We start from the raw sequence: 24863 nt of genomic DNA on the forward strand, positions 1-24863 counted from the left end.
GTGTGCTGGGCTTCTAGAGTTTCCACTAGAAAGTGGGTAAAAAAAAAAATTCCCCATCTTACAGATAAGGGACTCAGATCTAACAAAGCCTAGTCTCTCCCACTGAACCATAAAGGTGGCCTAACCTTGTCACAGGCTGAATAGTGCCCCACTACAAATGCTCTTGTCCTAATCCTCAGAACCTGTGACTATGTGACTATGTGAGGTTACATGGCAGAAACAGGTAATTAAGGTAGCAGATAGAATTAAGGTTGCTAATCAGCTGAGCCTGAGATGAGAAGAGGAGCTTGGATTATCCAGTGAGCCCAGTGTAATCACAAGAGTCCTTATAATAGGAGGCAGAAGAAGAGAACCAGAGAGATGACAGTGTGAGAACCTAGCTCAGTGGTTGCTGCCTTTGAAGACAGAGAAATGGGGCCAAGAGCAGGAATGTAGGCGGCCTCTAGAAAATAGAAAAGGCCAGGAAATGGGTTCTCCCTTTGAGCATCCAGAAGGAAAGCAGCCCTGTTAATATCTTGAGTTTAGATATTGACCCATTTAAAGGCCCATTTCAGACTTCTGACCTCCAAAACTAGAAGACAATAAGTCTGTTATCTTAAGCCACTAAGTTTGTGGTCATTTGTTTCAGCAGCTATAAGAAACTAACCAGATAGGGTTCAGGACAGACCTCTTGACAGGTGCAAGTCCAATAAGGCTTTGGGTAGAAAGGAACTCTGACACTCTAGCTCCATCCCTCTGACTGGGTAACCATTCTCCATTCCTCAAAGCTGAAATGGCACATACTCACAGTCTGTGGTGAACTTTATTTTGATATTTTGATAATTGCCATGAAGTTCTTTGCTGATCTTCAAGAAACCAGGTGTGGACTACTGACCACCACGGGACCTGGGACTCATGCAGCAAGGAGAAAGGCTGCCCACCCAGCCGGCAGAGGACCATGCCATGCACCCAGGGCACTGCATGTCCATGACGACTCCGGCTGGGTCGATGACCTGGGAGGCCTAGCTTCCTAGTTCCCACCTCTGTTGCCAGCACTCCCCTGGGCTACCTCTAGGCTCTGGATCCCCAACTCAGAACTGTTCTTCAGGTGACAAGGCTGAGCCCTGACACTTAATGGACCCTCCCAGCTGTGAAGACCCACCTTCCTGCTCCTCAGATCTGACCGTGGTTCCTGGTCTGCTTTCTGCTTCACTGTTCTGGTGTTTAAGGGGCTCACTCTGGGGCCTAAGGCTCCAGGATCGATTCCCTCATGAGAAAGCGATTGTGTAAGGGTTTCCTGCCTGTTTGCACTTACCCAGGCCACCGGTGCCTCCACACCCAATAAGGAACCACTGGAGCACTAAGTGGAGGTCATGTCGCACCTTAGTCATTCTCAGAGGGTGGTTTCTGGGGTTCTGCCTCCTCATAGCCATCATACGCTCCAAGAATATAGATCATACCTTCTCAGTTCAATAAAAGATCACCAAGCATGAGATAGAGATAAATAAGCCACAGCTCCTGCTTCCTGTCTCCCTCAGCCCAGATCTCCCAACCATGGAATAACCTCCCCAAAGGAACACTCAAGTCCTGTCCTAAACTCCATCTGGACATCCACAGGTGAGGCTGAGGAGCCATGAGGGAATTTAGTAGTTTTCTCAAAATCATTCTGATGTCTACCACGTCTCTGAGGTGAGATGCAATTCTGGCCACCTTGGAGCACGGGCAACCCCCCACAACCAGCCCCCAGGGAGTGAGAGCTCCAGAAACAGCAGCAGGGCATCTAGAAACAGCAGCAGGGTAAAGGTCTCAACACCAGCCAACTTCAGGAGTCAAAGAAGAACATAAGGCAAAACAGGAGTTGGAGAAAACACATCCCTCTCCATAGTACTGAAACGAATGTTTTAATATCATGTTGGTCAAACAAAGCATATCTGGGGACAAATTGGGCCCAGGCCTACCAGTTAATGATTCTCAATGAGGCAAACTCAACTCCTCCACCTCACCTCTCTCAATCCTTTTCCTTCCTTCTTCTACCGCCGCTGGCCTCTCCACTCCTTTCTACCTTCTTTCCCTCTTTCCTTCCCCTTGCCTCCTCCCTCCTCCCACATCCCCACTCCGCCCCCACTTTCTCCTCTTTCCCTCCTCTACAGCAGACGAGGCCACCTGGCCATCTATCCCTCACTTCTGGCTTCCCATTTAGAGCCAATCAGCCATCATATTCACATCTGACATCTCAAAAACTTCTTGGTCCTGCTGCCAAATCAAAGCAGCTTGGTCTATGTCTCTTCCTAACAAACCCAACTCACTCCTGCAACAGGGCTCAGCTTCCCTTCCACGTGTAACTGAGCTCAGGCTCTGGAATGCTCCCTTCACACAGCTGGAGATGCAGAGCCCATCGGCCCAGCCTCCTGGTAAGGGCACAGCCATTCCCCTCAAAAGCAATACGTCATGCCCTCCGAGAAGCCAAGTTCACAGGCTGCACTACCTCCCCACCACAAAATCACTTGGTTCTCCTACTTCAAATCAGGGAGCCAATTGCTATGTATAAAGCTGAAATAATTTAATTTTTAAAAATTAAGGTCTCTACCCTCAAAGGTTTTTTTAACCTTTTACCACATCTTTAGAGGACTCTTATAGGAATTAATCTCTTATGGAGAGGAAACATTTATCTAAACTTCGGCAATTCCTTCTGAGCCACCTGGTTTTTTCTTCACTGGTTAAATGCAAGTAAAATTGAATTTAACTCTTTTTATTACAAAAGAGCACAAATAATGCAATCCCATTTATTTATGCCTCTATCTCTGTGTATGATGCCAAGATGTCTGGTAAGGATGAATATGTCTGGGTGGGGTTTTTTTTTTTTTTACTTTATACTTTATAATTGCTTAAATTTTTTATAAACATATATCATTTCATTTAAAAATTGAGGGGGGTGCTGTTTATTGGCAAAAAAATAATAATGATAATAAAAAGTCCTACGAAAATTCTCCAAGAAAGTACTGGACTTTTTTGTTCAATGCAACATTCTCAAGGCTGCATCTAGCAATAAAGATTAATGAGTCACACTTTATGAGTATTTCTTAAGCACCAACTACTAAGTATTTATGAAGCACCTACCATGGGCCCCTTATGTACCAAGCCCTGTGGCAGCAAGGATGGAAAGAATACTCCCTGCCCCTCTAGACACAGAGCTGGGGTTGCGCTGGGCCAGCCCGGCCCCTGCAATGCCCAGCCCCTTCTCACATACACCCTGCTGTCACACTCGAATGGCATCCAACTATACAAGGGCGAGCAGGTGCTGGCATAGCCTCTGGACCTCCCATCAGGAGCTCCTAAGAGAGGGTGGCCTATACCTACAGTGGGTTAAAAAGTGTCTCCCACCCCTACCTCCCCTCCCCCTCCCCCCCCCCCAAAAAAAGATATATCTATGCCCTGGAATCTTTGAACGTGACCTAATTTGGAAACAGGGTTTTTACAATATAATTAAGTTAAGAGTCTTGAGATGAGATCCAAGAGGAATCACAGATAGGCCCTAAATCCTCATAAGAGACCCACAGAGCAGAGACAGCCAGGGAGAAGAGAAGGCTGTGTGAAGACGGAGGCAGAGAGTTGAGTTCCCAAGCCAAAGAAATACCTGACACCACCAGAAGCCAGAAGAAGCAAGCAAGGATCCTCCTGTTCTAGAGCCTCTGGAGGGAGCATGGCCCTGCTGACACCCTGATTTTTGACTTCTAGCCTTCAGAACTGTGAGAGAATAAATTTCTGTTGTTAAGCCATCAAGTTTTTGGTAACTTGTTATAGCAGCCCCAGGAAATGAATGCACACCCCAAGGCCTGAAACTCTATCTCCACTTAGCAGGGAATCTGCCAGGGGTTCGGGGCGGGGGGGGGGGGGGAAGCCAACCAGAGGGTGACATACAGGAGCTACCTGCTGGGGCTCAGAACTGCAGGGGTGATGTCCCTTCAGGAGCAAACACAGAATCCCTCATCCACGGCCCTCCCAAAGCAGCAGGCACACTGGGCTTGAGTGTCAGGTAAATAACGAGAACACATGGGGTGGTGGTGGAGTACAGCGGGACCCCCTCACCCCAATCCGGTCTCAGTGAAGACCTGTCTATGGCAGCTGGAGAGAAGAGTGGGATAAAAAATGAAACCACCCCACAAGCTATTAGCTCATTCCCCATGATAATAACCACAGTATCCACTCCACCTGCTTCCTCCTGTAATCTTCACAGCAACCCTGTGGAGTGGGCTCAGTTCTACAAATGAAGGAACTGAGGTTCATGGAAGTGGACTGAACTGTACAATATCACACAGTAGGTTACTAAATCCCAAGCCCAGGTCTCTGTGCTCCAGACCTGGAATAATCCATTAGGAAAAGCGGAACCCAAAACAAGCAGAATGTCATAGACCCGGGGGCTAAGTTAGGGAAGGATGGCTTGTCAGGCCTTCAAGGGCAGGTAGGTGGCTCATCTAGGGCTACAGCAGTACAGAAAGCAGCTCCACAGAGACACCCTGAACGCCAAGTGCTCTATAGGGGTACAAGGTCATTCAGTGTCTGTCTAGAAATATAGACTCATATTAATATTAGCCATAGGCAAAAGGAATAAGGAAGGAAACTTCCAATGGGGACAGATATAAAATGCATTCTAAGGCCAACCTCAGAACTCCCCATAGCCTTGAATTATCCAGTTGTCCACTCAGTCCAATCCCCAAATCCTTTATGAGGACACTGGCCTTGCAGAGTCTTCCTGTCCCCATTGGGACTGCTTGGCCTTTGAGCCCTGAATGATTCAGGGCAGCCTCATTACAGGAGTTGGGAGCATGATCGGGGGGGGGCGGGGCACTCGTCCTCTGAAGACCCCTTCCTGGGTCTGTCTGAGCTTACTGGGCAGGATTTTTGTTTTCAGCCTTTTTCCAATACTCTCACTGTCATCCACATTTTCCAGGCAGGGTTTCAAGTCTAATACACAGGACTCAGGTGGGGCCAATCTCACAAAATGCAATTTCTGTTTTTGTTCATTGAACACAGAGAGGCACCTCAGCCATGGGGACTAGGCAGGGCAAGAAATCAGGCAGTCCTGAGGAAAACGACAGAAAAATTGGTGTATGTCCTTCCAGACTTGCCCTCTATGCATTGCAGTTCTCTGCCAGAGTAACAACTAACATTTTTGCTACACATACTCCGTGCCTCTGTTCTAAGTGATAAACGTACATCATCTCAATTAGTCTGCATCACATTAGGCAGGTTCTCTTCTATCCCTATTTCACAAACTGTGGAGGCACAGAGGAAATGGAGGCACAGAGAAGTTAACACGGCTAGAAAATGGTAAAGCCTTAAGCCCAGGCAGAAACTGTGTTCTTCACTACTACTTGATATTGTTTCACCTTTTTTGAGAAAAAACCTGAAGGGGATCTGGGTCCAGGTTAAAGAAACTGGATTAGCCAATATGGTGGGGGAGACCATGTGGCCTGTCAGAAGGGAAAGTAGATAGGCCGAAGAATCAAAGGAGAGGGGAAGAGGGCTCCCAGAGAGAACATTCTAGAAGCCCAGCTGGCCTGTTCCCTAACACAAAGGAGAGAAGGAATAAGGCCCAGGTGGCCTGGATACCTAGGCCTGTGGCTTGGGCTCCATTAGCAATTTCTAGGAAGTAGGACTCCCCTTTGAGGCCTCCAGCTTGAAAAGCTAGGAGCCCAAGGTTACATGGGAGCAGGCGAGGGACTCTCATGTGCTGGTGGCTTCCAGTTCCCTAGAGAAAAGCTGTTTCGCAAGGGAACCAAATCATCAACATCATTATCATCCTCATCATCCTCATCCTCATCATCCTCATCATCATATCATCATCATCCTCATCATCATCTCATCATCCTCATCATCATCATATCATCATCTTCATCATCATTTTCCTCATCATCATATCATCATCTTCATCATCATAACCACTTACTGAATACCTATTATGTGTAGGTACTCCACTAGCTACTTCATGGATTACCTCATTACTCCTCACATCTACTCTTCTAGGTGGCCACAGCCCCTATTCCACAGGTGAAAAAGTTGAAGGTCAAGGAGATTAAGTAATGTGCTGAAATGATTCATGCAAAGCAGTCTGGAGCAGTAGATAAGACAGCACAGGCTTCAGAGTCACACAGGCAGCCCTGACTCCAAATCCTGGCTCTGCACTCACCAGCTGTGGAATCTTGAGCTAATAACTTAACCTACTCTGACAATTTCAATCAGAGATGCCAGAAGTAATTCATCTCAAATGTCAACTCCAGATGACTGGCAGTGGCTGCCTGCAGTGCTTTATTGGAGAGGATCCTGAAACCACGTCTAAATTCATGGAAAAGAATGCCATGATCAATTACTAATAACTACCGTAGGGGCAGAGCATAGAGTGAAATCACGTGTCACCTATTTTCCTTCTCTATTCTAGAGAAACACGTGGCTTCTAGAGACAGCTATACACATACGTGAGAGCACTTCCACAGCCGATGGATTTTTGACTAAGGTGCCAAAGCAACTCGTCTTTTCAGCAACTGGATATCTATATGGGAATAAATGGACCTAGACCCCTATATCAGGCTATACACAATTAAACTGAGGTGGATCTTAGATCTATAGCTAAAACTATAAAGCTTCTAGAAGAAAACATGGAAGAAAATCTCTGTGATATAGAATAAGCAAAGATGTCTTAGGACACAAAAAGCTACAGACATAAAATGAAAAATATCCATAAATTAGGCATCAACAAAATTAAAACTTCTGCTCATCAAAGACATCGTTAAGAAAAAGAATGAACTTGTGTCCAGAATAGGTAAGGAAAAACTACAAGAAGACAAATGACCTAATTTTAAAGGGGGAGAAGGGGCAAAAGAAACTATAAGAATGGTCAACAGCATGTGAAAAAGTGTTCAACATTATGTGTCATCAGAAAATGCAAATTAAAAACACAATGAAATGCCCCTACACACGCACACAAGTGGCTAAAATTAAATAGACTGACAATGGCAAATGTTGACAAGGATGTGCAGCGGTTGAAATTATCACAATGCCCAGTAGGGATGTAAAATAGTACAACTATCTGGCAAAAAGTTTGGCAGTTTCACATAAAGTTAAACATTTACCTGCCCCTTGACCCAGCCATTTCACTCTAGATATTTACCTATGGGAAATTAAAACACATGTCCAAAACAAAACAAAACAAAATTTCTTCATTAGAGCCAAAAACTGGAAACAACTCAAATGTCCCTCAACAGGAGAATTAAAAAACTGTGTCTTCATACAAGGGAGCAAATGCCTGGTACCCTCAGTAGCCTGGGCCAATCTCACAGATACTATGCCAAGCTGGACACAAAGGAGTACGTACTACGTAATTCCTTTTATATTAAGTTCTAGAACAGGTAAAACTAATTTACAGTGAAAAAAAAAATCAGAACACTGATTGCTTGGGGGAGGGGGAGGATTGACTATGAAGGGACATGGGGAACTTTATGGGGTGGCAGAAATGTCCTGTATCTGAATCAGAGTATGGGCTGCATCAGTATATCCATTAATAAAAGCATACAGTTAACATTCATGCATTTCAATATATCTCAAGTTTTTCAAATACAGTTGCACCTAAATTGCAAGAAGTGTAAGCTAGTTGGCCTTAAAACATGAACAAAAACATGAACAAAAACTACATGCACACACACAGAGACGTGCACACATGAGGGGTGGAGGATCCATGCAGGTGGTGCACACACAGACATCTCCATGCTCTCAAAGCCTCCAAGCCGCATCCCCTCAAAGGCAGATCGAGGTAAGCCCTTCCTCACATCTGCACTGCCCTTGGGCTCCCCGGCCCAGTGGCCTGTGTGAAATCAAAGTGCTCCTGAAGAGATAACATCTGGACAGGCGACCTAAACCGGGTCTGTGTGGATACCAGAGATGGCTCTCCCAAGGCCCACCAAGCATCAACAAGAGCTAAATTTCCTGCAGCAGTGGTAAAGGGAGGAACAAATATTTGTCCCCTCATGTTCCCCTCCAAGGCTTTCCTGAAGAAAGAAAAAAACCAAACCTTGCTGATATCCTCCAGCTCTTCCTGCCCCGGCCCAAAAAGGCTCCCAAAGTCCTTCCCACAGATTACTTCTCACCTCATTCATAAAAACAGGTAGATCCAAAGGGAGCTGACACACCCTCACTCGACCCTTCCCAGGGTGGGCAGGAGAGAGGGGTCGGAACCAGGGCAAAGTGAAGAGATGGCATTGGGTCTGGGGCTATGCTATAAGCTGAAACAGAAACCCCAGCCCGCCCCCAAGGAGAGCGACTTGCTGGTGGGCAATTGGTAAGCCTCATAGGGTGGTAGGAGGAGACCAGCACGGCTCTGCCCAGAGGGAATGAAGAGACTACAAAAGACAAGGTTCCTCTCACCTCCATTTTCTTCTCTAGCATCTGGAGACTTACACACCTGCCTGACCTTCCTCTCAGGGTGTTGGGGGCATTCGTGAGTCGTGGAGAGCAAAGTATCAAGGCAAAGTAGGAACAAGATTTTTCTCATGCCCACAGAAGGAACCCTGTGTGTCCTTATCCTCTTCTGGAAAAGAAAAGGTCTGAGCAGAGGCTGCCCTGAAGGGGGATGGAAAAGCCTGAGCAACGGTCACCTCCCAGCTGACCAGGCCAGCCAGGCCTCGTGAAGCTCGAGGCCAGTGTGCTGATTCAGATCAAGGTCACATCAAGTCTCATCAAGTCACCTTCAAAGAAATGCACTGCACACTTACTGTGAGCTGCAGGAGATTCAGGAGGGTTAACCCAACTCCTTCACATCACAAAGCCCAGGAAGGTTGTTGTGTACAGCTAGTCTCAGGGTGGGGGCGGGGGCTAGCCCAACCCCCACATCGCCACTAGGGCCCCTTCCGACTCCCCCACACCACCTCCCCATGAAGCTGTCCTCACTCCTCTCCACCCCACTGAGAAGCCACATGACGCACTTGAGGTTGTCACGTGCTGAGCCATATGGTTTCTTCTGCTCGGTTACGGCCCCCTGTAGACAGCAGGTTCTTTGAGGGGTGAGGACTGCAGCCTCGGTTTGACCCCATGGGGTCCAGAGCAGTGCTGGGCACACAAAGCCAGCCCTCCCTAAATATCTGTTGATCCGTTTAGGCACAAAAACCAAATCATAAAAAACAGGGGCCTGGAAACGATCCACAGCATTCCTAGGGAGACAGCCCCAAACCCCTCTCCCAGCCCACCTTGCGCCATCCACAGTTTGAGTTCTGGCTGGGAACTGGGCTCTCATTCAGCCCATCTGCTCAGCATCTCTTTGGTTGTTTTTTCTCAGTTTCATATTAGAAAAAAAGTCCCCTTGAAAAACACCACAGCAAAGAGGTGGGGGAGGGTGAGCAAGGGACCAGTTGCAACAGGCACAGCAGTGGGGGGCAGGGGACTGGTGGGGAGAGGTTCTCGGGGCTGGAGCCCAGCTACTGCTCCAGCAGTCCCTTCCCGGAGAAGCAACTAGAGGAAGGCCTGTCCCTGTGAGGGGCAGCAGGAGGGGGTTGAGAAAAGTACGTTGCCAAAAATAGTTTGGGTCTTAGAATTTATTTAACTTGATCTGCTGATTATAAGAGGAATACAATAATCAGGAATATCTTCAGTGGACCTTGGGCAAATCATTTCTTGTCCAATTTGCCCATAAAGAAAATGGATCATTCAAACCTAATATCTTTGACTCCCAAGCTAATTGGTACCAAAGTGGTATGCCTGCCACCCCTGTCCCAACCTGCACTGCCATGGGAACCAAGTGAAACCCTTCCCCACTACCCAGATAGGGGCGCTACAGAACCCCCAGAGCCAGAGACCCTAGAAAGAGTCCAGCCTTCCCCCCAGGTGTCTCAGACCTTAGTGTACAATAACAACCCAGGAGGTAGGAAGGCCTGATCCTGTCCTCATAGCAGGTGGGAGCCCAGGTCTGCACAGGTGACCCCGTATAACACTGACAGAGAAAGATGGAGCTTCAGTCCACATCCTGAAGAACACATGTCTACATACTTAATTTGGAAAAGTGTTACCTGGAGATAGAGCCTCAGCCAGGATATAAGATTTGGCAAAACCAAACAGGCACTCACCCCACCCAGGACTGGGGACCCACAGAGGACAGTTGCTGCCCCCAGGGAACTCAATGCAGGGAAGCTTGTGAGACCAGCAATATGACTTGACAAGTGTAGTCACAGAAGAGATGCTCCCTCTGTGGTGAATGGGCTGCGTGACATAAATGAGGATCATAGTCTTAAGTCCCTTATGGATCAGTTAGCTTTGCACAAAGGAAAAAAAAAAATGCCCTAGCCATAGAAAGATGTCTAACCACAGCCACAGGCTGTCTTAAGGTGTAGAATAAGCCCAAATGACAGTCACAAGCACACCACACACTGATCCTGAAAGCCAACCACAGGAGGGTCCCAACCCCAATGTGAGTCCCCAGGGTGACCCTTCACATCTTCCTCAGTTCCCCGTATTGACCTTGGCCTTGGGACTTTGGACAGTAAAGTCATAGGCTGGGAAATTCTTGAGTTCAAAGAAGAGAGGGACAAAGCATTTGGAGATGGGGCTGACTTCTGACTATAGGTCACTGAGATTTCTCTGCAGGTTGCTGCCCTGCTCTGAGGCTGCCTGGGGTCCCACGCAGGTCAGCCTTACCCTCCGACAGCCGGCGGGGCCTTGTGCTGGCCAGAGCAGAATAGGGCCAGGCAGATGTTCATAAATAATTTTTTAATAAATCAGTATGTTAACTAATAAATCCTTACCTGTGCCCCAAATTCCTGATCAGCCCCCTTCTCTCTACCTCCAAGTACCCTCGCGGCTTCCTCCTTTCAGCTTTTCCACACACTCAGGTCTTCCATTGTCTCACAAGCATTGTCTACATCCTCTGACTCTCACACTGTCTCTACTCACTCCTCACACACCCAATCCACTGTTCGCCCCCATCCCTCCCCATAACTGTTCTAGGTTATAACAGCAGCAACAACCAGGCCACTAAGCCCAGAGGCCACCACGTGCTCCACATCGTACTTGGCCGCTCTGCAACAGCTGACACAGCTGCCCGACGCTCCTTTGTGACACATCCCTCCCGCCATGTCCCTAGCCTTCTCCACACCAACCTTTACAAAAGGGAGGCGCTCAAGGTGCTACCCCAGGAATCCTCTTCTTACCCGACCCTCTCCCTGGAGAGTTCACTGCCCCCACCCACCCCTCCACCCCAAGCTTCAACTCCCATCTTTATGAAAATGACTCCAGATTTTTACCTCCAGCCCAGACCTTCCTTCTAAGCCTGGCCCCAAATACCCAGCTGTCCACTGACATCCCCATTGGTGTCTCAAGCATGTCCAACTTAAGCTCTCGTCCTCCCGGGTCACTTCACCTCAGAGAATGACTAACGTTTATCCAATTGCTCCAAACCTGAGGCTACTCCTACCTCCAACCTCTCCCCAAATCCTCCTATCTCCAAAATAACTCCTAGGAAACCTGAAATCCCTTCTGTGACTTCCAAATAATGTCAGGGGGCCCTCAGAGCCAGGCCACCATCCTCTCACCAGACTCCTCTGAAGGCCTCCCAACTCATCTCCCACTTTTTACTCTGCTCCTTCCTATACACTCTCCACACAACAGCCAAGGTGATTTTTCACAAGTCCCACCATCTTACTGCTCTGACTAAACTCTTCAATGATTTCAATGACCTTAGTTAGGATAAAGCCCAAAATCTTCAGCAAAACTTCCAAGGGTCTGACTCTTTGTCCCTAACTGTGGGATGCTCTGGCTGTCTGGTCTTCGGGTCTCTCTCCTGCCTCAGGACATTTCAGAGCCTACAGCAGTGCTGCTCAGAGCTGTAAAGCACATATGAACCGGAATATGGGTAACATGCAGATTCTGATTCAGTTGTCTGGGGTGAGGCCTGAGATTCTGCATTTCTAAGAGTCTCTCAAATGATAAAGGTGCCACTAGTCTCTTGGCCTCACTTTGAGTTGTAAGCATCTAGAACACTCTCCTCCACCCTGCCTGTACCTCTGCCTAACTAAGTCCTACTCAACTCTCAGGGTTCCACTTAAACATCATTTCCTCAAAGAAGCCCTACCTGACCCACTCCGGGATTAGGTTACAGACCTCATATTGTCCCCCAGCTACATTGTGCTTCTTCTTTGGAACATTCATCACACTTAACCGTCCATCCCTCACTCCTGAAATTATGTTTTCAACTTTCATCTCCCCAGCTAGACTACAAGCTCCAGAACAGCAGCCACTACTTGTTCACTACTAGGTCCCCAGCGCCCAGGACTGGGCCTGGCATGTGGCCAGCACTTGTTGTAAAAGCTGTTGGCCTTGCCTGCCCTGCATCTATTTCCTCTTCTTCTTATAATAACACCTCAGTTTTCCTTTGAGGAGCCACCCCTCCTCCACTCTTGGTTTTTAGGGTTTAAGAGGTGGTCATGAGACCCAAGTCTGGCCAATTGGAGCCTTCTACCTCTCTGGATGCAATGATGTTTCAGAGATAGACATGTGACCTAAGCCGGGCCAATGAGCTTCCTCCTTGGGACTGTCGTTAGAACTACTAGGGAAAAGAGACTCTTCTTTCCACCGGAGTTACTTCGCAAGTAGGAACAGCTGTCACCATTCTGCCACCGGAGATGGAGCATAACAAAGAATGAAACCAACATAGCAGACAGATAGAAAGAGACAGATTTCATGGATGCAGCCATGCCTGGTGTCTATACTTGCCATTACAAAGGCAATAAATTCTCTTTCAAGCTTAAGCCAAAGTGAGTTCTACTGCTGTCACTTGAAACCATGAGTCTTCACTAATACAACATTCAAATAAATATTGGGTGCTAAATGAATTAAATGAGTGTGTGAGTAATTAAAGCCTGCCAAGAGAACACAGACTCCTTTTGGAAACTTGCAGAGCTCTCCCTGCAAACTCCCGCCATCCATGAGCACAGAGACAAGCATCCCACACCCTACTTTGCAGGCCAAGGGGCTGAAACTCCCCTGTGCGAACAAATCGCCCCTAGCACCTGACTCAGATGCCAGTACTGTGACTAGGCTGATGAAGGTGGTCAGGTTTTCAATGCTCCCAGTTACCCCATCAGGAAGAGAGCCCTACACCTCACCCACTCCTGAACTCCTAATTTAACGAGGGCAGGTTCTGGCTGCCATTCTGTGATATCCCCCCTCAGTGCATACCACACAGTTCTGTGCACAGTAGGCATTCAGTACAGGATGATAATGGGAAGATGGTTTTTATCTGCTTCCTTTGGGGTTTCACTTTGCAACAGATTAGGTCAGAGAAGAGGGGTTCAATGGAGAGCAACAGGGAAGAACCCTAATTATTTTCCTGTGAGTCACCTCACAGCAGAGCTCCAGGGCAGAGATGGGGGTTGGCCTAGATGTCCCCTCACACGACTCAGGAGGCAGAGCTAGTCCTCACTGGCAAAATGGGAGGGATAGAGGAAGGGAGGGACGGAGGGGCACTGTGCCTTGGCAGGAATACTGGCTGAGCCAAAGTCCTCCCTGAGGGCCAGCTCAAGCGTTTGTGGCCAACCTGCCAGTGGGGATGGAAAGGTAAGTGGGAAAAGGCATCGTGAGGGAAGGATGCTGCCCCCTTGGCTCCTTTCCAGGAATGAGAGGGGCCTGGGTCTGGGGTCCTGGAGTATGGTCTCCCAAGAAAGAGCCTTGTGAATAAAGTGCCAATAGGAAAAGAATTACTAGCTCCCCAGAGCCTCTAAGGCAACTCTCCCACAGGGACTGGGGTGACAGGGACAGCCCAACAAGGAGGTCAGAGCCAGGCAGACCAGTATGCAAGTGCCATTTAAGTCCCAGCAGGGTCCCAGCACACAGGGTCCCTATCCCAGCTCCTGGCAGCCCTTTTGGGCAATAGCCCCTTAAGGCACCAGCCTGTTTCTCCTACCTCCTCCTACCTGGGCTCCTTGTCCCAGAACCCCATAGCTCCACAAGGCCTCCTGCTAATCACCAAGCATCCTGTCAACCCCATTCAACCCCAGTTCATTTTCTCACCAAGAACTAACACCTCTGAGTCTCAAAGTCACACTTTCCTCCTGCACCGGTGAGCTAAAGCGAACCCTCACAGGCGGCTAGGCCTGGTACCAAAACAAAGCAAGGCCTTGAGCGTCCCCCCACCTACTTACTTCCCTTCCTCGTTTATCAACTCTAAGCCTCTTACCTTCATGGTGGGAGGCGCAGTGAGAGGAGGGGACAGCGATCGGTCTGGGAGGGTCACATCTGAGCTGTTGGCCAGCTCCTGCTTCCTGTAAGGAGAACACAGAAGAGGAGAGTGAGAGCCTGCCTGCACCTTCCTCTCTCTCCTCTAAGGGTGGCTGGACTTGGGGACACACTACGCAAAACTTGAGTGGAGCTCATTTCATTGCTGGGAGGTATTAAAATCTAAAGCAGGGTTGTGCCAAGCATGGTCCCTGCTCTAGCAGCATTAGCATCACTTGAGAACTTTGAGAAACGCACACCAGACTCTCTGGTGATGGGGCCCAGGAATCTGCGTTTTAACAATCTCTCCAGGTGATTCCGATGCACCCAAAAGTCTGAGAATCATAGGGCTAATGAGATACAGGACTGAGGCCTAGGTGGGAGAAGAAGGGAAGAGGGGTAACCGTTTTCAAGTCACCTTCTCTGGCGCCCCTTTGTCCCTAAACCCACACACAGACACACACACACCCTGGACAGTTGACCTTATAGGGACAGGGCTGCCTGCTGTGGAAGCTGCAGGTAAAACTTATTTTAGTCCATGTGGGCTAGGACCATGGAGAGGCAGCTAAACAGAGTTGCGTCACCATGACAACATGATTACAAGTTCGCTGCTCTCACACACTCCCCACTTTCCATCTGGCCCTTGCTGGTGACCGGGGAATGCTGGTTTGCAGTCCCATCACCAGGCAGAATGTCTGCAATGGGATAAGACTTCGGAACAACAGTTACGCAACAGGGCCAGCTGGGCAGAACCTGGGGGAGTTCCCAGACAAGGGACTCTGGCGTCCTGGATGTGCCCTAGTTATATCCTGGGATGGGAGGGAAAGCAAGGCTGACAATACGAAGAGCCTAAGAAGACTGGGCTGAGCTATCAAAGCCTCCAACTTTACAACTGTGTCCTTCTCCAGAGACCCAGCCTGAAGCACATGAGTCAGCCCGACACCTGCTCCCACTTAAGTGACCAAAGGACCCTGCTGCCACCTCAAGAGAATGCTTCTGTACTTCTTTCCAGCTCACATCCTACCAATGGGGATAACAGCTCCAACCCCGACCTCCTTCATGAGAGAAGCCCACCTCTTGCAGAGCCCAGCCCTCAGCCTTTCCAGAGCAAGCCCTTGCCCTGAGGCCCACATACCACCCTGTCGTGACTCCCCTCAGCCAGGCAGGCTCAGTTTAAGAGAAACCAGGCCAGGTGCCATAGGGCCCTATCCACCCTGGCACAACCCCTGCCTGCCCTGCAGCCTGTCCTCTAGGAAGCCCAACAAGGAGACTACATGAACATTTGGCAGAAGATCCAAATGACCCCATTAACTTCAACCCTGCCAACCCCCCTCTCTGCTAGTCCGGCTGCCTCCTCTCTTCTGGGAACTTGGTCTCACTCTGATGGCTGGAGAGGGGGTCTGCTCCCTCCTGATCTAGACCATAACTAGCACAAGAATCAGTAAAGCCAAGACTCAGCAAGTGAACACGTGTGCACACACACTAATGAATATGGCTTCTAGCTCTCAGCCAGAGCCTCACCTTCCATTGTGGGGTCCAGCCCCTATGCTCTGGTCCTCACCTGGACCCAACAGAGCTAGCTGGGTCCAGCACAGGCTCATCCCCTCCTGCCACTCTGCCCTCTCCCAGCCACAGCTCTCCCTCAATGGGCCTGTGTCCCTGAGAGCCATGATGAGGGGAATGGAAGGGAGGAAGATCAAGAATGGGGAGCACCACCCTCAGGTTCCCCGGAGGTGAGGACAGACAAAGGCAGCTCTCCTTCAGGGCTGGGAGCTTGGTAAGGAAAAGCCTTCAGGGAGGAGAGGGAAGGAAGGTAAGCCCCCCAATTAGAGTCTATAGGACTGCTGGGGGTTAGCTGAGGACCTCTGCCCTACTCCCAGTAGAGATATCTTGATCAACAGCCACCCTGGAATACAAACCCTAGAGGAGGGCAACGTCAGTGGTCAAGGGATGCTCATATACATGGTCATACTGTCTGATTCTCTCCATAAGGCACAAGATGTCCACTCCCGTGGAACAGAGCAAATGCAATTCTTACCCACGGTCCTGCATCCTAGGCAAAGGGTCCCCATAACCAACCCTCCTTGGGCTGAGTCCCTTTCCCCTGCACCAGCTTGTTTTCCCCGGACACTGGAATAAGCTCCCAGGACCAGTCTCCAAGGAGTGGTGAGGACTGTCAAGTGGGAGCACAGGACATCCACCAGAGGGATTTCCCAAATGATGCTTTGAGCCTGCGAGGTGCTGGAATAGGAATGAGCATCATCTAGCTCCAGGGCTCTGTCCACGACTCCAGAGGAGACACCCGGGTGGGCAGAAGGCATGACTGCTACCCTCGAAAAGATCAGAACTCAGAGCACACACAGGCCCTTGTCCACAAATTAGAATCCATTTTGCCTTTGTACACAGATGGCTTGGAATGGCACCTATGAAGGGGATTGGCCACACTGAATCATCCCTACTCTTGACTCCAGCCCTCCTTCCAAAGGCACTTATTTAAGAGCTAACTGCCTCCTGTGAGTTGAATTATGTTTGTGGCCCCCCTAAAGGTATGCTGAAGTCTTAACCCCCCAGTACCTGTGACTATGACCTTATTTAGAAATAGGGTCTTTGCAGATATAATCAAAGTAAAATGAGGTCATTAGGGTGGCCCCTTAATTCATTGTGACTGGTGTCCTTAGAAGAGGAGAAGGTGGCCATATGAAGACACAGACACACAGGGAAAATGCCATGTGACGATAGAGGCAGAGACTGGAGTGATACAGCTAGAAAGCCAAACAATGCCAAGGATTGCTGGATACCACCAAAAGCTACAAGGGACAATAAAGGATTCTTGCCTGGAGCCTTCAGAAGGAACAAGGCCCTGCTGACACCTTAAATTTACACTTCCAGCCTCCAGAACTGAGACAATGAAAGTCTACTGTTTTAAGCCATCCCGTTTGTGATATGTGGTATGGCAGTCCTAGGAAATAAAAACACTGCCCAAGTCCCAGTTTCTAGTCTTGACTTTGTCACTGGAGGACCAAAAACAAGGAAGATGAAATCCCTGTTTCAATCTCACCTTTTCCTGCCCCAGCCCTAACAAGCAATGACAGTCACACATGACCTGCCCTCCCAAGGACAGCCAGATCTGGCCCAGCCACTGGCTGGTGCTGAGATGAGACAGTAAGAACTACAGTGCTCAATGCGATTCCAGCCCTTTCTCAAACAAACATATCACACGTGAGGAGGTGAGAGTGACACCATTCTATCCAGGGGTAACCTTGAATCTGCTCTAATTTATTATAGGCAAAAGGTAAATTATTAGCAGAGGTGGCACCCTTACTATTCTTTGTAACATCATCCTAGTGACCCACAGTGATCTTAACATGTGTCATGGCACTGAGACTGAAAACTTCCCCTCCAACCAAGGGTCCCAGATGCACACAGAGACCCACAAGAGGAGGAGTTGGTGATGGGAACAGAAGAGGGAAAAAGGAAGATTGAGAGAAGACAGACGAAGGGAGAGGGAAGATCATTCTCTCAACTAAGAAAAGGGCAGTAAAAACAGGTGAAGGGGCTCCTGCCTCTGGAGGCGCGGGGGGCACCACCCACTCAGTATCCCTCTGCCCCAGAGCCACATGGCACTGAGGTTCTCTACTCTGGGATTCTTTCTCCAGAGCGTGGGTGATCCTGGGGCACCTGGGAGGGCTCGGAGAAGCCAGAAGAGGTCCTAGCCAGCTTTAGCCAAATGTGAATCTCAGGAAGAAATGATCAGAGAGCCTGAAGTGGAAGCTGATAAACCAAGAGGATGCCCAGGGAGCACTGAGTGGTTTCCTCCACTCTTGACACTTCCGGCAGGATTCCTGAAGATCCAGAAACACCCAACCCAGCCCATTGTGTGGTCTCATTGATGTTCCTGCCGCAGGCCTCGGCTCTGGGTGCCACCTGGCCTGTTAGGGCTTTTCCGGCTCGGTGCCTTTTAACTGCTGGATTTTGGCCTTGATGGAAAAGGAAGTGTCTTCGATCTAAAAGCTTCCTAAAGCTCCCCTTTTCTCTCTTCTTCCTCTCTCCACCGGTCGATTCTCTCTCCCTTTTTGTCCTCTGCCCCTGTTTTCTCCCCCTCCCCTCTGTTCGTAGGGAACTGGACAGGCTTTGGGGGACAATCTCATTCACAGCACCCAGGCCCCCATGATCCTCACCCCCAGCCTCAGTTGGCTTTCCCTCAGACCACCTGAGATCAATGCGACCGTCATCTCTTACACATTTTTATGAAAATGTCCTACATTAAGGATCAAGAAATTCCTGGGTTCAAGTTTGGCTCTACCTGCTACATCACTGTGTGACCCTGGTTAAGTCACTTCACCTCTCTGTGTCCCAGTTCCTTCATCTTCAAAGATGCAGGTGATAATGTCCCAAGGAACTAAAAGTAATGGCTGTGAAATAAAACATAAAGTCCTATACAAATACAGATCATTACTACTATTATAATCATCATCTTTATTATTATCATATCCCACAAAACGATGATCTGGTCTCCAGGTAAAGAGAGAAGCAAGGGTCCAGGGTTGTTCAAATATCTCTGAAAACATTTCTGGCATCTAAAATAAATACCAGTTCTAGCCCTAGGGATCTACTCCCAGAATTATAACCATTGGTTAATAATCAACAGGAAAAATACCCACCTATCATCAGATGGCCCTGCAGCCAGGTTTAAGGACTCCCTCTGGCAGAGAGTTCTCCAAAACCTACAAACTCCCCTTGTCTGCATCTCCCAGTACACAAGCTCCCCAGCCGCCCCACTATGCTTGGCTCTACTTTCTCTTGCTTTCCAAATAGCCAAGCTAAAGAAATGCAGACAGCTGGCCACAGCAAAGAGCTTCCCAGGAAAATAAACCAAAAGGAATGAGACATATTATTCACAATAGCCAAAAGATAGAAATAACCCAAGTGCCCATCAACTGATGAACGGATAAAAAAAATTGTGGTCTAGCCATATGATGGAATATTATTCAGCCATAAAAAGGAATGAAGTAGTGATACATGCTACCATGTGGATAAACTCTCAAACATTATGCTTAAGTGAAAGAAGCCAGGCACAAAATGCCACATACTAAATGATTCCATTTACATGGAATGTCTAGAATAGACAAATCCAGGGACAGAAAGTAGTTAGGGTTGCCAAGAGCTGGGGGAGGAGGAAATAGGCAGTAACTGCTAATGGGTACGGTGGGGGGGGAGGTGGAGGGGATGAGGAATAATATCATGAGGTGACAAAAAACATTCTAGAACTACATAATGGTGACAGGTGAGGGAGAGCCTCCCAATGCCCCCTTGCAGAGCCCCTTGGGAAGGAGCAGGTGTTGCTCACCTGTCAGCACCTGCCAAGGTGGACCTTCGGTGTCACATCCCATCCCCGTAAATACACCAAGAGAATCCCAGAGATTCATAGCACAACTCTGGACTTTAAATAACTCAAAACTCCCCAGGGGATTCAAAATGGCAACCCCCACCCCACCATGCCCACCAAATCCCAGGTTCATGGATGCGAAGACCAGCAGCCCTGGGACAAACCAATAGAGGCCACCAACAGCCCAATCACACAGACAAGGACACTGAGGCCTGGAGAGGCAAAGATGCCCAACCCCACTGCTAGCCTCTCTCCTGTTCTCCAGAAAAGAGACACAGTTTCTAAGTCACCTCTGCACAAAGGTGAAGGTAGTGAGCAGGTAACATCTCAGGAAGTACAGCTGCTTTGTAAATAAACATTCATAAAGCATGAGTGCCAGGGCCCTGTGTGAGGGAAGAGAAGGGGCAGGGGGTCTACAGGTCCCCCATAAGGAATGGACTGACAACAGAGTCCAGGGTTGTGCAGGAAGTGTGCCAGGTGTGACTACACAGGCTGAGACCTGAGTAACGAGATGTGGCCACACATGGGACCAAGAAGGAAGACTGGACAATACTCCATGCCTGCAGCTTCAAAGGACCTTCTGGCTTCTCTCTGGGTGTGATGAGTAAGGACGACACTGTTGTTCCTTGGAAGACCCTGAATCTGTAAACTGGGCCGAGGGTAGGAGAAAGGGCAGGCACCAAGGGGAGTCAGGATACAACAGGGTGAACCAGCCCTGGAGACCCAGCCCTGGCCCCTGGTTGGGGATGACTAAGCCTCCTCCTGCATCGCGTCTCAGAGCTGATGGACCAGGTTACACACACAGACAGGCAAATCTCCACACTCCTGGGGAAATAAGCCTTCTTAGAACTGACTGATGTTATATGGTTCACACATGAGTAAGCAGAGACTCTGAGGAGTTCAGCGTGGGCCCCAGGTCACCAAGTCAGAAAATTCGAGAGTTGGTCCTCAGTCCTTGAGCAATTCACAACTCCAGTTTCGTGGTTCTTCCTGGTCACAATGACAAAGCCCACTCCACCCGGTGCGAGTGCCACAGCAGCATAAAAGAGAGGACTCTGGGCAGCACCTTCTCATGGCCTTTAAGCTTGAGTTCTTGAAGACCGAGGTGGGCGGTGTGCCTTCGCGTGGGTGATGACACCTGTATTATTTACAAGTATCTGAGAAGATAATCCAGGCAGGAGAAGTGAAAATGCAAAAAGCACCCTAGGGTACAGCATATCCATGTGAAAGACCCATTTCACTAGCGTTAAAACAGATATAGAATAAAGTGCCCTGGGCACACAAGGCATCACCGAGGAGGTGACAGCTGAGCCAGATCTGAAGGGAAAGGCCAGCCTCTGCCTGGGAGAGAAAAAGGAAAGAGAAAGCACAGCAGCAGAGGCATGGGGTGGGGGGACGGGAAGCAAAGAGCCCTTTGCGGGGACTGTCTGGTGTCCCCAGTGAGGAGGAAACATGCCCCTGACACTTAGCAGGCTCTCAGAAAGGAGAAGTGAAAACCAACGGTCTTCAGGGCCTATCCTGTACTAGGTGCTGTCCGAGCTGATCCCCATATCCTACTTCATTTAATACTCATGACAGCCAGCCCTTCACAGCAACATCATTAACCCCACTTTACAGAGGAGGAAACTGAGACTCAGAGAAGCTAGGTTACTTGTCCAAGTTCCCACAGCTGAAAAGTATCGGAGCAAAGTTTGGACCCAGGCAGTCTGGCTCCACAGTCCATGACGTGAACTGCTGTTCACCTCCCGTGGAGGAGCACAGGAGCCCGCGGCAGAGGAACGCCCACACCACACCACACTTCCCTAGAGTGGGGCGCATGCGTCTCTGCTGACAGCCGCGGTGACCTGGGGTGCTCTTGATTGTAATAGTTTTAATTGATCTTTTACAGTAACCTTCCATTTGTGACAAGGCCACGCTGGTTTTCCTTTCATGGCAACGACACAACATGGCCTTCTAAAAGTAAGTTTATTCCAGTTTTAAAAACAGCTAGTTACAAGGATACGATTAAGTAACTGGCACAGGTGGCGCACGGACGTGACAGAAACAGTGAAGGTAGGTCTACGGATCGCTGAAGTTTGGGAAACAGACACTACGCAATCTGAACTCTGTCTTGAGGGCAAGGGAGAGCGGCAGGTTTCAAAGGCAGGGCACGGCTGACCGGCAGGGCTCCATGACAGCAGAGCAGAGGACAGAGGGACTGTAAAGGTAGGAGACAAAGGGAGGAACAGAATGGCAGGGGCTCCACTGTGCTAATGGCCGTGGAAACGAAATGAGAGGGTGAGATCCATATGGTGTCTCAGAGGCAACATTAAGAGCACTTGGTGACTGAGAGTAAAGGAGGAAAAGAGAGCTAACTACATGAAAAGACTTCAGAAAACCAAATGATGGTTTCTTCAACCATGACACAGACCGAAGAGGAGAACCGGGTTTGTATGAGGCAGATGATAGGGCATGCATTCTGGACACACTGCGAGGCCCCTGGGACACCCGGGTGGGATCTGAAGAGAAATGACGCCTAAACAGAGAGACAATTATAAGGAGAACAGAGATGGAGGCTGAGACCACAGCAGGAGTGGCCCCAGGGAGAAAAGGGCGGGCTGAAAATGCAGAAAGGAACAGGAGCCCTTAGTGGGGCCCCAAAAGAAGAAGTGAGAGAGGGAGGACTGCACCGGGATGGAGAGGAGTACGGAAGCTGAGGGAAGAGCAAGTGCCAAGGAGGGAGTGGTGGGCAAGTCACCCCACTGTACAAGAGGCTCCATTTTCCCAGCGCTGAGGACACCACTAGCCTCCCGCACGTCTCACCCCGCCCTTAACGCACTGCATCACTTGCAAAGTGCCGAGTGAGCAGCTTCCCTCACAGGGTCGGTGGTTCTGCTTGGCACGGCGTGGCCTCAGCTCAGGGAGCTACATCATGGTCATCGCAAAGGCAGCCAGCTCACAAGGTCAGGCCTCAGACGGCTTCAGAATCAAAATCACAAAACCATGGAGTCACGGAGGCACACACAGAACAGCAGCACTGTCCCAGCCTATCAGTCTTTCTTGACCTGGACGGCAAGTCCGTGATGTCTATTTTATGATTCGGTTTGGATGTATGACATGTATCACAACAAAAAGTAATTTTAAATAGTTCTCTCTTACTTCCTTTAAGAGAGAGAGATATGGATATCGATATGGATATGGACATGGATACGGATATGGCTACAGATACGAATACGGATATGGATTAGATATGGATGTAGAGAGACAGATATAGCCTTAAGCCTCTTAAAACTTCCATGATGAACATCAGACTGACCACCTGCATTTACTTTGCTTCTTCTGAATCCTCCTAAGATAACAGTATTTTTAAAAAAGGAAAGTGTGAGCTAGCAGGAGTAAATGTAATAGAAGAGGAAAATTCAGCCTACAAGAAATTTCAGGTACCTGGAAGATGGACCAGGGATGGATGACCTGGGGAAGTGCTTGATACTTGAGACACTGGCCTTTGGACCACTCCTAACTCATCACTTCCTTGGGCAGGCCAGCCAGATGACCTCCCCAAACCTCACCACTGTAAGAAACTGAACGGTCCCTCAGAAAAGACATCTGGCTTCCTCCAATGGAAAGGGCAGCTTGCTATCCAATCATCACCCTGCATGGAAGCCTCCAACCCACTTCCTAGTGCCTCACCCTTGGGTACAGAGAGACAACCAAAGATGGCCAGACATTTGAGGAAAGCTTCCAGCACAAGGGAGAGACATCGAAATAATCGAGAGGAAACTGAAGGAAACAGACAACACAAGGAACCAAGGAAGACTTCAAAAAATACTATATATTAATATCCTCAGAGAGATAAAATTTTGTATCCATGACACAAGAAGAGAGTGCTATAAAATGGAATGATCAGGACACAAAAAAGAGATCTTAGAACATAGCAATATTATTGGAAGACTAAGTTGAAGAAGTCTCCCAAAAAGCAGAACAAAAACAAAGATACGGAAAATGAAAAAAAAAAGATAACAGCATCAGAGGATCCACTATATACCAATAAAGGTTCTGGAAAGAAGTAACAGAGAAGAGAGGGGCATGTGATAGCTAGCCTCCAAGTTAGCTTCCCAATGAGCACAACGCTTGGTTTCAATGCCCTTGTACCTGTCTTGCCTTGAATCTGCACTGGCCCTGTGACTCAGTTTTGACCAATAGAATGGGACAGAAGCAACATTACTTAACTTCCATGGCTGAGTCATAGGAACCCTTGAAGTTTCTACTTCAGTCTCACGGAAAATTCGCCCTAGAGAAAGCAAGCCAGCATGTAAGAAGTCCAACTATCCTGAGATTGACGTGCTGTGGCTACAACATAGACAGACTGAATTGAGAGACATCCAGTTAACTCCCAGATCATCCAGACATCCAAATCCATGTCAGTGAAGAAACTATCTTGAACATTCCAGCAGATGCCATGAGAAGAACTAGAAACCAAGCCGCAGCCAAGGCCCCAGACATATAGCTCCAGCTGAGCATTCCGGCCATCTCCAGCCATCTGAGCCACCAAAGATGAGGTCTCCGACACTGTGAAGGAGAGATGAGCTACCCATTGCCACAGCCAAGCAATAAAATGGTTGCTATTTCACCAAAACAGTAGCGAATTATCAGAGAATCAGTACAAGAACATTTCCCAGAACTGAAGCACCCGAGTCTAGGTCCACCAAGTACCCAGTACATGAATAACAAAAGATCTGTCTCAAACATTGTCAGGAAATTTCAGGACACCCGGGTAAATGAAAAATCCTCAACAATTCCAAAGAGAAAACATAAACACATACCATATGCAAAGGAATATAAATTGGCATATCATTAGACTTTTCAAGAGCAACTCTAGAATCTAGTAGGCAATGATGTGATAGCTTCAAAATTCTGAAAGAAAATTATTTTCAACCTAACATTTTATATCCAAACTATCAACCAAGTATGATAGTAGAATAAAGACTTTCTAGGATACGCAAGAGATCAAAAATATTTATTTCCTGCACTCTTTCTTGGGTTAAAAAGCAATTAAGTTCTGGAAGTGAGGTCTCTTGATGGAAAGAATGGAATTGGCAGGCTATCTAATGGATGCAAGTTTTTGGTGGAAAAAAAAAAATTTAAAGAATTAGGGTGGAATAAATAAAACCTAGTAAAATAGAAAAATACAGATACATAGAAAACTATGCTAATGGGGACAACATGAGTTAATCATTAGCTCCAGGAAAAAATAACTTTAGGAAAAATGAAA

The 24863-nt window shown here is 48.4% G+C and overlaps 1 protein-coding gene across 12 annotated transcripts in view; it reads right to left on the reverse strand.

Moving 5' to 3' along the window:
• Window positions 1-24863, reverse strand: part of RAP1GAP2 (RAP1 GTPase activating protein 2) — a 195371-nt gene that overhangs the window by 85966 nt on the left and 84542 nt on the right. For all 12 annotated transcript variants that reach the window (XR_001596195.2, XM_036223726.1, XM_036223723.1 and 9 more), the window contains one exon: window positions 14189-14273. Coding sequence is in view for 11 of the 12 variants with exons in the window: in XM_036223726.1 (XP_036079619.1) it covers window positions 14189-14273 (85 nt within the window). In the remaining variant the exon portion in view is untranslated. The remainder of the gene's footprint in view (window positions 1-14188; window positions 14274-24863) is intronic.

The sequence above is a fragment of the Rousettus aegyptiacus genome, unplaced genomic scaffold, assembly GCF_014176215.1.
Source record: "Rousettus aegyptiacus isolate mRouAeg1 unplaced genomic scaffold, mRouAeg1.p scaffold_m13_p_6, whole genome shotgun sequence".
Lineage (NCBI taxonomy): Eukaryota > Metazoa > Chordata > Mammalia > Chiroptera > Pteropodidae > Rousettus > Rousettus aegyptiacus.